Source organism: Vipera berus (assembly GCF_964194415.1).
Source record: "Vipera berus genome assembly, chromosome: 1".
Classification (NCBI taxonomy): Eukaryota; Metazoa; Chordata; class Lepidosauria; order Squamata; family Viperidae; genus Vipera; species Vipera berus.
The window spans coordinates 12,240,062-12,252,359 of NC_138202.1; the positions used below are offsets into that span (position 1 = coordinate 12,240,062).

Sequence of the window (12,298 nt, forward strand, 5' to 3'; positions counted from 1 at the left end):
CCTCTGTTTTAATCCAGCACCCTTGAATTTGTAAATGTGTCAGAACTCTTAGAAAAGGACTGCCTGTTATTAAAAATGATGGACAGCATTGTCCTTCCTCAAGCTGATGAACCGCTGAAGCCACGCGGTGCTTTCAGGAACGGATGAAAACAGGCAGCATATCAAAAATGTGCAGCTTCACCAGCTCCTGTTTTCAATGGTTTTCAGTGTTTCACAGTGGTATTTAGTAATATATGGTATTTGGTAAAAAAAACAGCCTGTTTGTATCTTGGGGTTGACCTTAATTTGGACATTCTTAACCAGGATTGTCTATAAATCAGTTACTGTAATCAGAAAATGATCCTCTGTCTGTATGAAACTCTATCCACTGTTCAGGGGTGGGGAACGATAGCTCTTTTACAACTTGTGGACTTCAACTCCCAGAATTCCTCAGCCAGCATGGGGGAACTATGGCCCCTTCATGACTTGCAGACTTCAACTCCCAGAATTCCTCAGCCAGCATGGCTCAGCTTGGAAACCTCTCCTTTTCCCCTCAGCATGGCTGGCTCAGGAATTCTGGGAGTTGAAGTCCACAAGTGGTAAAGGAGCCATCGTTCCCCACCTCAGCTTTAATTTTTCCAGCTGCAGTTTTATTCACTGTGCTTCTTCTAAGTGTTTTGTAGCTTCTGTCTCTTATCAGCAACTGAACCAGCAGGGAGAAGAATAGAAGATAAAATACTACTCAGATTCTTAACAGTTACACAAACACAACACTATATATGACAGAGGATAAAAGCAATCAAAGGTTTTGGCTGCCTTTCTGGATGCAAAATTAACGAGGAGAGAAAACAAAGATAGTAACAAAGTGTTTAACTTCTAAAGAAGAACATGTGAAAGAAGAGACTGGTTGTGATGTAACAAAATAACCCCAATGAAATGTTTAGGGCTTTATCAGATGTGATGTGACTAACACAGTTTCCAAAATAATTGTAAAAAAACATGGAAAGAAGTAAAACAAGACCTTGAAAGATGGAAGAGCTGAAAGATTTCCTGGCCACGACTTATACCACAATAGTACTGTGAATATATTACCCAAGATAATTAATTAACGAGTTAAAATCCCACTTCAAATGTGTGAGAGGACAGGTTGCCTGCAAAATGGCTAGCACCTGGGTTGCTTGTGCCCTGTCCCTTTAAGACAGGGGTCTTCAAACCAGGCACGCTGGCTGAGGAATTCTGGGAGTTGAAGTCCACAAGTCATAAAACGGCCAAGTTTGAAGACCCCTGGATTAAGACTTCTCCCTAGCCAGTCCAGTAACCTGTGTCTATAAAAGCTGAACAGAGAGGCCACTGGGTATGGTTGTGTTAAAGTGAGATAGAAGGTGGTTTGTTTGGGAAACTGAAGCAGCCTAAGGCAATTTTACTTCACTGTTGACTGTTTTCCATAAATAGGGCTCACAGATGTAGTAGTAAAGGAACAGCAGTTGTAGTAGAATGGGGGAAGAGAGGTTTAGTAAGCTGAATACACGCTATTGTGGGGTTGTGTTGACATTTTTGGAATTTTGGAGCTCATTAACCTGGATATATGTAAAAGAAACTTGACAAAATGAGACCAATTCAAGTCTCAATTCAAGAAGCAGATTTATAAGGATCAGGGAAAAAAAACCAAGAGTAACATTCTTATACAGGTAGTCCTAGAGTTAACAACAATTTGTTTAGTGACTGTACAGTAGTAACAGCAATAGCACTTAGACTTATGTACCGCATAGAATAGAATAGAATAGAATAGAATAGAATAGAATAGAACAGAACAGAAAGAGGAAGAGGAAGAGGAAGAGGAAGAGGAAGAGGAATGGAGTGGAATAGAATGGAATAGAATAGAACAGAACAGAACAGAATAAGGAATAGGAATGGAATGGAATGGAATGGGACAGGATCTTGGAAGTCTTCTAGTCCAGCCCCCTCCTCAAGCAGGAGAACCTATTCCGTCTCAGACAGATGAATGTCTAGCCTCTTCTTAAAAACCTCTGGTGATGGAGCGCCCACGATCTCTGGTGGCAAAGCTGTTCCACTGGTTGATTGTCCTCACTGTCAGGAAGTTTCTCTTTAGTTCCAGGTTGCTTCTCTCTTTGGTCAGTTTCCAACCATTGTTTCTCGTCCTTCCCTCTGGTGCTTTGGTGAACAACCTGGCCCTGTACTTTACAGCCCTCTCTAAGCGGTTTACAGAGTCAGCCTATTGTCCCTAGCAATCTGGGTCCTCATATTACAGACCTCGGAAGGATGGAAGGCTGAGTCAGCGTTGAACCGGTGAGAATCGAAGTGCCGAACTGTAGGCAGCCAGCAGTCAGCAGAATTAGCCTGCAGTACTGCATTTGAACTGCTGAGCCACCATGGCTCAAGGTTACAACTGCACTGAAAAAAGTGACGTATGACTGTTTTTCACACTTAACAGCTATTGCAACATACCCATCGTCACATGATCAAAATGTGGATGCTTGGCAACTGACTCGTATTTATGACAGTTGCAGTGTCCTGGGGTCATATAATCACCTTCGGTGACCTTCTGACAAACAAAGTCAACGGGGAAGGCAGATTCACTTAACAACCATGTTACTAACGTAACAACTGCAGTAACTGACTTCACAATTGCGGTGAGGAAGCTGATAAAATGGGGCAAAACTCACTTAACAAATGTGTCTTAAGTTAGCAACAGAAATTTGAGGCTCAGTTGTGATTCGTAAGTTGAGGACTACCTATATACAGTTAATATGACAGACACCTGAAAATAAATATTTTAAATTCATTTATGGCAAGGTGATTGTGGAGGGAAGTCATCCCATTTGCAAAACTGCTGCATTTTGTTCACCTAGAGCAGGGGTAGGCAACCTTGGCTCTTTTATGACTCATGGACTCATGGCTGGCTCAGGAATTCTGGGAGTTGAAGTCCACGAGTCATAAAAGAGCCAAGGTTGCCTGCCCCCGACATTTTGTCAGTCGTGCAAATGACTTGCCCAGTTAGCATTTGGGATCCCTTGTAGACATAATGTTTCCTACCTGGAAGAATCCAGGTGGATCTGGGAAGTTTTTCTGAGGATAGTAACCCATCCCTGTCAACACACTAAGAACAAAACTTTGGAGCGATTTAAGTGAATTGTGCTTTTAATTTTAATTCTGGACAAATTAATTTTCCTTCCAGAGAGTGATTTTTTTTCAACTATCAGAACCTTATGAGAACACTTTCCCACTTTGGGGCTTTAAATGCTTTAATGTTTACCTGCCTGTCTCTTTTCAGACTCTGTCTGTTTCCATGCTGTTGCGTTACTCGCATCACCAGATCTTCGTTTTTATTGGTAAGTTTTAAAAAAATCCCTTCTGTGTGAATTTCTGCAGTGCCTGTCGCCATAGTGGGCTAGGAAGGAGGAGCATGAGGAGAGCACTGAGAAGCCACAAATTATGAGAGTGGGTTCATTGTTTTGACTTTAGTTTTTAATATAACATAAGGAGGAACTTATTTAAATTTATTAGGTAAAGGTAAATGTTCCCCCGCACATGCGTGCTAGTCGTTTCCGACTCTAGGGGCCGGTGCTCATCTCCGTTTCAAAGCCGAAGAGCCAGCGCTTGTCCGAGGACGTCTCCGTGGTCATGTGGCCGGCATGACTAGACGCCAAAGGCGCACGGAACGCTGTTACCTTCCCACCGTAGTGGTCCCTATTTTTCTACTTGCATTTTTACGTGCTTTCGAACTGCTAGGTTGGCAGAAGCTGGGACGAGTAACAGGCGCTCACTCTGTTACGCGGCACTCGGGATTCGACCCGCCAAACTGCCGACCTTCTGATCGACAAGCTCAGCGTCCTTAACCCACTGAGCCACCGCGTTAAATTTATTGCACGCCATTAATGTGATTTTTCTGACTATGGGAGTAATTGTGTTAGGTGCAGTGGATACATTTCATCTTAATTCAGCTTAAATGAAAACGGTTCCATTTGCTACTCAGCACGCCACGCATTGATTGAGAGTAGCTTACCAACCTTGAAAAACCTGCACATTCCTGGTTTAAAACACTGCTCTGGTCCATTTGCATCCTAATCCATGTGAAATAACAACTCCCTGGTATGCTGCATGCAATGATTTATTTTAACGTGCAGTCTTTGAACAGCACCGCCCAGAAGTATGTTGTTGTTGTCCTTGAGTGAATCATCATTTTGGCATCCTGGTATTAGCAGCTGGCTGTTTTTTATTGGCTGGAACCCTCTTTAGTGATAGAAATTTAATTTTCTAGTAGGGAGTAAGGTTGCCATTGGACCGAGAGCATCAACCCTAGGCAGCTTTAGAAAGCCTGCAGCTAATGTTTGTAAGCAGACTTTTATACAGATAGTCCTTGACTTATGACCACAATTGGGGGGATCAGAATTTCCAATGTCGTGCAGCAGAATTATGAAGCGTGTCTGTTTTTATGACCTTTTTTTGCCATGGTTGTTCAGGATATCACTGCAGTTGTTAAGTGGATCCCATAGCTGTTAAGCAACTCGAGCTTCCTCCAGTTGACTTTATTCGTTGGAAGTCAGCTGGGAAGGCAGTCCCAGGACCCTGGGATGCTGCAACCATTGTAAAAACAAGCTGGTTGTCCAGTGCTTGAATTTTGAACGTGTGATTGTGGGGACGCTGCAGTGATTGTAATCGCAATTATAAGTCCCTTTTTTTTTCTCCCAGCAGTGTTGTAACTTCCGTCACAAAACAAATGATTTTAAGTCAAGGACTGTTTGTAAAGTAGGATAGTGTTTCTCAACCTAAATCAACTTGAAGGTGTGTGGACTTCAACTCCCAGCATTCCCCAGCCAGCTAAGCTTCAAGTTGATTAGGTTGAGAAACACTGTCCTATTTTAATGAGCTGGCTGGGGAATTCTGACGAGCTGGGGTATGCTGGGAATTGAAGTCAACACATCTTCCAAGTTGCCAAGGTTGAGAAACCCTGAAGTAGGAGATGCTGAAATTGAGATTTCCCCCCCTTGTTAATGCTGAAGGATGGCCTCTTAGTCAGGCACCTGAAATCAGACGTTGTGTCAAGACAAAAACATCCATGTTTTTGCCTTGACACGTTGCTTTCTAAGACACTCGGTTAGAATCTTGGCAGTGTATGTTCTGGAATATATTCTGGAATATACATTGGCTTTGACCTGTAGAGCCTCTACCCTACCACTGAGTGGTTAGTTTAGTTTTTCTTGTTACATGCCTTGAACTTGGGAATAGGGGAGCTATAGCTCAGCACATCTGGATGGGACAGCTGTGCCCCAGTGTTCTTACTCTGCTCAGCAGTGCTTCTTTAAATTCTTTTACCTGGGACCCCATTTGACTTGTGGTCATAGGCTGTGTTCCTGGGTCATCCCATAGGCCAAGGAAAATGAACTACTCTCTTGCCTGACTGCTGTCTTTTGCATTTTGCTACCTTCCCCCTTTCCAGTGGACCTGTTACAGATGCTGGAAATGAACATGACAATCGCCTTCCCCGCAGCGCCTTTGCTGACTGTCATCTTAGCTTTAGTAGGTAAGGAGACCACCTCAGCTTTTAACCTCCAGAAAGAAACAACACTGGTGGAGCAAGGGGCAGATAACCCCTATTGGCTGGAAGGAATCCAGCACTTTGCCAGTCAGTCTTTCCTTGGTTCTGCTTATTTATTTGTTTAATATTTAATTGACAGCTGACCATAGAACAGTGTTTCTCAACCGTGGCAACTTTAAGATGTGTGGACTTCAGTCCCCAGAATTGCTGACTTGGGACGTCTGGGAGTTAAAGTCCACACAACTTCAAGTCTCCAGAGTTAAGAAAACTGCTGTAGAACATACACACACACCCCTTTTACAACAGCCTACTGAAGGATCCTTCAACTGCCTGTCTGCCTTTAGAGAGGTCAACTGCCTCAACCCATCCCATTGAAGAAATACCTTCCGAAGGACTGGAGACGTTTCTTCTTAAAGATGAGTTTTCTGCAAGTTATGCAGAGCTCAGTCTGTTGGATTTCACGCCAGTCTCTTGTGTTGCAAAGGTTTCACTGGTGCACAAAGGCGTCGCATTCAAGTTGAGAAATAGGGTTCCGACAAATGAAGCTCATCAAAGCACTCCAAGGCATTGTTTACCTTAAAGAATCTTTATTCGAGTAGCGTAGCTTCGGCACATACATGGTCGAAGCCGAAATCTGAATTCCCCCCTCCCCTGAGCACATAGTGCCAAAGCACAATTCCCTCCTCTGATTTAGCAGCCATAAATCACATTCTCCAATTAGTGTGAAATGCAAGCTTTCCCTCCCGTTCTCCAACCCGCCATTTCTTTATTTCAAAAGCCCCTGAATTGTTACGTCTAACTAACTCCCATTACATTCCCCCCCACCCCCCAGTATCATCTAATTCTAAGAGTAAAGCATAGGAAAGGAAAAGGCTGCGTCTCCCTACGTTGTCGAAGCGAGAACATCCGATCTTATCAGCATTGACAGAACCTCTCAAACAGCATGCTGATGTTCTCTTCCGTTTCTTCCCTCTCGACACAGGCATGGAGGCCATCATGTCCGAGTTCTTCAATGACACCACCACGGCCTTCTATATCATCCTCATTGTGTGGCTGGCCGACCAGTACGATGCAATTTGCTGCCACACCAACACAAGCAAGAGGCACTGGTTGAGGTATGAACCTTTGACTTGACTCAGGCCAGGAGAGGACTTTTAAACATTTTCGTTCATTTCGCCGGGACCTAAAAACCTGGCTCTTTGAGCTATCTGGTCTGGACTGAGGGGTTTAATGTTTTTAAATTGTGATTTTAATTTTTTTGCGGCTAGACTTAATTTTATTTTAATTTTATATTGTATTGTTTTTAAATTTTGCCTTGTAAACCGCCCTGAGTCCTTTTGGGTGTAGGGCGGTATATAAACCGAATTAATAAATAAATAATAAATAAATAAATAAAATGGGCAAAAATAGACAATCTTATTGTACCCAAGGGTTTTTCTAAAAGGTTTATTTTTAAAATCTCGCCTTTATTATTTTTTAAATAGCTCAAGGCAACAAATACACCTAATACTCCTTCCTTCTTCTATTTCGCCCCTAATAACAATTCTGTGAAGTACGCTGGGTTGAGAGAAAGTGGCTAACCCAAAGGCACCCAGCCAGCTTTCATGCCTAAGGCAGAACTAGAACTCACAGTCTCCTGGAGGTTGGACCAAAGTCACCCAGCCAGCTTTCAGGTCTAATGAGGGACTATAACTCATGGTCTCCTGGTTTTTAGCCTGGTCCCTTAACCAGTAGACCAGGGGTAGGCAACCTTGGCTCTTTTATGACTCGTGGACTTCAACTCCCAGAATTCCTGAGCCAGCATGGCTCAGCTTGGAAACCTCTCCCTTTCCCCTCAGCATGGCTGGCTCAGGAATTCTGGGAGTTGAAGTCCACGAGTCATAAAAGAGCCAAGGTTGCCTACCCCTGCGCTAGACCAAAGCAGCTTTTTAAGATTTTTCAGAAAAGCAACTTAAGGAGTCACAGAATGTCCACCCCCGGTTTAGAGCAGCACTTAGATATTCAGCTGCCTCCACCTTGCCTGACGGATTGTCTGTCTTTAGTGTCACACGTTGAGCTCATTTTTTTCCCCTTCAGATTGGAGACCTCTTGATACTCTGGTCGATATAGCCCTCCCAGGGCCAGCTTGACTCCTTAAACCAGGGGTCTTCAAACTTGGCCCTTTTATGACTTGTGGACTTCAACTCTCAGAATTCCTCGGCCAGCGTGCCTGTCTGAGGGATTCTGGGAGTTGAAGTCCACAAGTCACAAAAGGGCCAAGTTTGGAGATCCCTGCCTCAAACCCCTGACACTCCGGCATCTTCTCCGTAGCATCGTTGCCCTTTCCCTTCCCCGGTTATCCTCCCTGACTGATTACAAGCCCATGGGCTGTTTCTCATCGGTTCACTTTTACGCATTTCCTTTGAAACGAAGGGTGGGGGGGAAATGCAACCCTTTTATGTTCAAAAAGGAAGGATGGAAGCAAACCTATTGCTAAGCACGTTGATTTGTGCTTAGATTGTAAGCCGCCCTGAGGTCTTCGGAGAAGGGCGGGATATAAATGGGATTAAAACAAACAAACTGGACTGTGTAAATATTGTGTGTAATTGTGTGTGTGCATGCATATTTACATTTCCGTTTCTCTCCAGGTTTTTCTACTTGTACCACTTTGCCTTTTATGCCTACCACTATCGCTTCAATGGGCAATATAGCAGTTTAGCCTTGGTGACTTCGTGGCTATTCATACAGGTACGCTGCTGGCTCTGTGAACCCCCAAATCACGACAGATTTCAAAAGATTGAACCATTCTAGACTTTAGCCTTCCTGAGAAAATGCTATTTCAAACACTGTTTGGCCAGGTTTCTAGTCCTTTTGCTTTCAAGCACAGATAGCCCTCAACTTACAACCACAAGTGAGCCCAAACTTTCTGTTGTGAAGTGAGACATTTGTTTGGTGAGTTTTGTCCCCTTTTACAACTTTCCTTGTTAATCAGTTAGTAACCTGGTTGTTAAGTGAATCTGGCTTCCCCATTGACTTTGTCAGAAGCTCGCAAAAAGTGATCACATGAGCTTGGGACACAGCAATGGTCATCAATAGGAACCAGTTGCCAAGCGTCTGAATTTTGATCACATGGGAATGCTGCAGAGTTCGTAACGCTGAAAAATGGTCATAAGTCACATTTTTCAGTGCTGTTGTAACTTGGGATGGTCACTAAACGGACTGTTGTAAGTCGAGGACTACCTGTCTGCAAATAACACACATCTGAAAGCTCAGAAATTATCCAGGGTATCATTTTGTCTTCCCGAATGCCTAGACCCTTTTGAAAGATAAAAATCTATATTTTATCTGTACAAAGAAGGCAAGGCAGGGGTAGTTGGTAGAGAATATTCTGGCAACAATTCGCCCCATCTTAGCCAAAGAAATAGTGGTTTGCGCTGGCTGTGCTGCTTTCATTCGTGGAACCATCGCAAGGCCAAAAGAACAGCTGGCGGGGTGGGTGGGTGGGATTCAAGAAAGATGGTTAGGATTGCAGGATGGTGGTCTTGTTTCGCTGGCACGGATGCCACTCGGTTTTCACCAGCTGCTTTTAATGGAGTTGGAGCAGAAATGGGCATGCTTCACACAGTCAAATGATGGTATGTTTCACGCAGGGTAGGGAATTTGGCCTTTCTTAGCAGCATCTGAGTTACGTGGATGGCACGTATGCATAACCCCTGTGATCCTATCTTCATTTTCCACAACTCAGGGAGGCATATGTAATGCTCCTACTTGTTATTTTCCCAAGAGAACAAATGTTCCCAAGAGAACGTTTCCCAAGCGGGGGACTAATCCAAAGTCACTTAGCAATAGCCCTTAGACTTATATACCGCTTCACAGTACTTTACAGCAGGGTTCCTCAACTTTGGTGACTTGAAGATAGGTGGAATTCAACTCCCAGAATTCCCCAGCCAGCCATGCTGGCTGGGGAATTCTGGGAGTTGAAATCCACTCATCTTCCAAATCACCAAGGTTGAGGAACATTGCTTTACAGCACTCTCTAAGCCAGAGGTCCCCAACCCCTGGTCCGTGGACCGATATTGGGCTGTGGCATGCCAGCAACCGGTCCGCAGAAACAAGCAAAGCCCCATCCGCAGGATGCAGGCAACACACAAAACCACGGCCCCTCCGCTCCGCGGAAAAACCTCTTTCTGCGGAACCGGTCCCTGGTTCCCAAAAGGTTGGAGACCTCTGCTCTTAAGCAGTCTTACAGAGTCAGCATATTGCCCCCAACAATCTGGGTCCTCGTTTTACCAACCTCAGAAGGATGGAAGGCCGAGTCGCCTTTGAGCCGATCAGGATCGAACTGCTGGCTGTGGGCAGAGTTAGCCTCCAATACTTCATTCTAACCACTCTGCCAGCAGGCCTCTTAAGAAAGCAATTTGCTGGCTTTCTTGCCTAAGGAAGAACTAGAACTCCTTCTCTCCCAGATTTTCTAGCCTGGCACCTTAAGCACCACGCCATACTGGTTCTCTTTTAAACTTGAGGAGGTGCAGTTGATTTACACACATATTTTGGGGGGGGCGGTGGGGGGTGTTGGGTAGAACGTTCTTGCTCAGCCTAGTCATTAAGGCTTTTCTTTCCTCTTGCTCCTCTCTTCCCCTCCCCTCTGTGGCAGCATTCCATGATCTATTTTTTCCACCATTACGAGTTGCCAGCCATCCTCCAACAGATCCGGATCCAGGAGATGTTGCTCCAGAACCAGCAGGTGGGGACCCAGACCGCTCTCCAGGACAACCTCAACAACAACACCACCACCGTGGCGGCAACCAATTCAGCCGACCAGCAGCCCCACCTGGACGCTGGCACGGCTGGGGCAGGAGATGGCTCCCCGGCTTCCGGGGAAGGCCACATTCCCCCGGCCTCCAGCGCTGGAGTCTCCTTGGGGAATGACTTGAATTGGGTGGCAGAGACAGCAGCTGTCATCACGGAAGCCTCCTTCCTGTCCCACCTGGGCAGTTCTTTTTTGGACTCCGGGGCCACTCCGGCGGTGGTGACTGGCGGCGGGACTTTGCAGGAGCTGGAGCCTGCTCCGGACACTACGACCCAAAGTTTGTTTAGTAGTGACCGTACAGAAGTGGGCTCGGCCACTATTGAGCACACGTCATCCGTTGGGACTTCTGTGACCAACGCACCTCCTGTTACGGCCCATTCGGAGCTGGGAGATGCTCCCCAGCCATCAGAGAGCTCAGCAGGTCGAGCTGAGCCTCTGAAGGTGGACTCCTCGCAAGATTCAGCTATAAGGGCACTCACGAGTCCGGCATCTGAAGGGCTTGCCGAGAGGGATCCCACGCTGCTTTCCCCAGACAGTATGACCTCCTGATCCCGCAAAGCTGCTGCTTCTCCTCCTGAACTCCTTGCTCCATAGGAGACTGGATGGCTTTCTGACTGCGTAATTTGTTCTCCGTATCAAGTTCCTCTTAGAGAAGAAAGAGGCAGAGCTAGAATGTAAGATGAAGAGTCATCTTCTCTCTCGCCTTCCAGGTACCAGGAAAGGGAGAGAGAGAGAGAGAGAGAGAGAGAGAAAGCTGAATAAAAGGAGGGGGAAGCGATTGTAGATGTCAGTCCCTGCATCGGAATGGAATCTTTTGGCAAGAAGCGGTTTCTGCATCTTTCTCCGTGAATTGCGTTAAGACCCAATTTCTCATCTCCACCCTCCTCACTCTCCCAATTTCCCAGACTGCATGGAATCATGGGACTCCCTCTTGGTACCTGCCGGAGATCTTAATTTGCACTTAGATCCTTGTGTTTGCAATCGGTTTTGTCTGAAAGGGTGCTTAGAAACGCCGGGTTGGGGGCGGGGGGCGGGGAAGAATGGGTATCATGACAAAAATGTTTTGGATGCAACTTGGAATTGGGCGGGTGGCCGGTGTGATTATAAAGAAAAATTGATCCTCGAGCAGAAGGCGCAGCGTGGAAAGTTGGCATGAACTGGCTCCAGAATCATCAGTGGGAATTTGTTATTTGAGAGGTCTTAAATAATTGAGTCCTTAAAAAAAAATCCTCCTTTGTATCGTTTGGACTGCATCTATAAACACCATGTTAATTTCTCTCATTTATTTTTTCTAAAGAGAAAATTATTGTAGAAAATTATTTAAATAATACGACAAGCTTGGGGGGGGGAAAGCGTCTTGTCCCATTTCTCCCCCCCCCCTGTTCCCCATCCTTCAACCCAGATCTTTTTCTTTCAATAACCAAACCCACCGATGTACAAGTGATTGACTCAACCATGGGGCTAGGCCTGCCTTGAGGAAAAGATTGGAGCCTTAAGTTTTCTTTGCAGTTTTTTTAATCATCTCAAGTTGTTTTTCCTATTAGCCTCCAAGTGGGAAGAGTCCAGCGACGGGTGAAAACAGGAACTCTGAGGTTGTGGCCCCTTCGCACTCGTGCGAGATGGCCGGGCGGACAGAGAGGCTTACGGCAGTTCTGAGTCAGCGTGGGGTTAACGCTTTCAAATGCCAGAGCAGAGAATTGCACTTAAAGAGTTAAAAAAGAGAAGCCAAACAAAAAAAAATGGACTGGCCAGGATGCATTAGAGCAGTGTTTCTCAGCCTTGGCAACTTTTTAAGACGTGTGGACTTCAACTCCCAGAATTCCGCTGGCTGAGGAATTCTGGGAGCTGAAGTCCGCATGTCTTAAAGTTGCCAAGGTTGAGAACACCTTAAAACAGGGGTCTTCAAATTTGGCCCTTTTATGACTTGTGGACTTCGACTCCCAGAATTCCTCAGCCAGGCACGCGTGCCTGGC

General features: G+C 45.5%; 1 protein-coding gene across 2 annotated transcripts in view; it reads left to right on the forward strand.

Annotated features, from left to right (window-relative positions):
- Positions 1–11,606, forward strand: part of TMEM259 (transmembrane protein 259) — a 39,061-nt gene extending 27,455 nt beyond the window's left edge. For both annotated transcript variants that reach the window (XM_081313788.1, XM_081313787.1), the window contains exons 7-11: positions 3,272–3,329; positions 5,438–5,521; positions 6,519–6,651; positions 8,164–8,263; positions 10,170–11,606. In XM_081313788.1, coding sequence (XP_081169914.1) covers positions 3,272–3,329; positions 5,438–5,521; positions 6,519–6,651; positions 8,164–8,263; positions 10,170–10,874 — 1,080 coding nt within the window. In that variant the 3' untranslated portion in view covers positions 10,875–11,606. The remainder of the gene's footprint in view (positions 1–3,271; positions 3,330–5,437; positions 5,522–6,518; positions 6,652–8,163; positions 8,264–10,169) is intronic.
- The last annotated feature ends 692 nt before the right edge of the window (positions 11,607–12,298 follow it).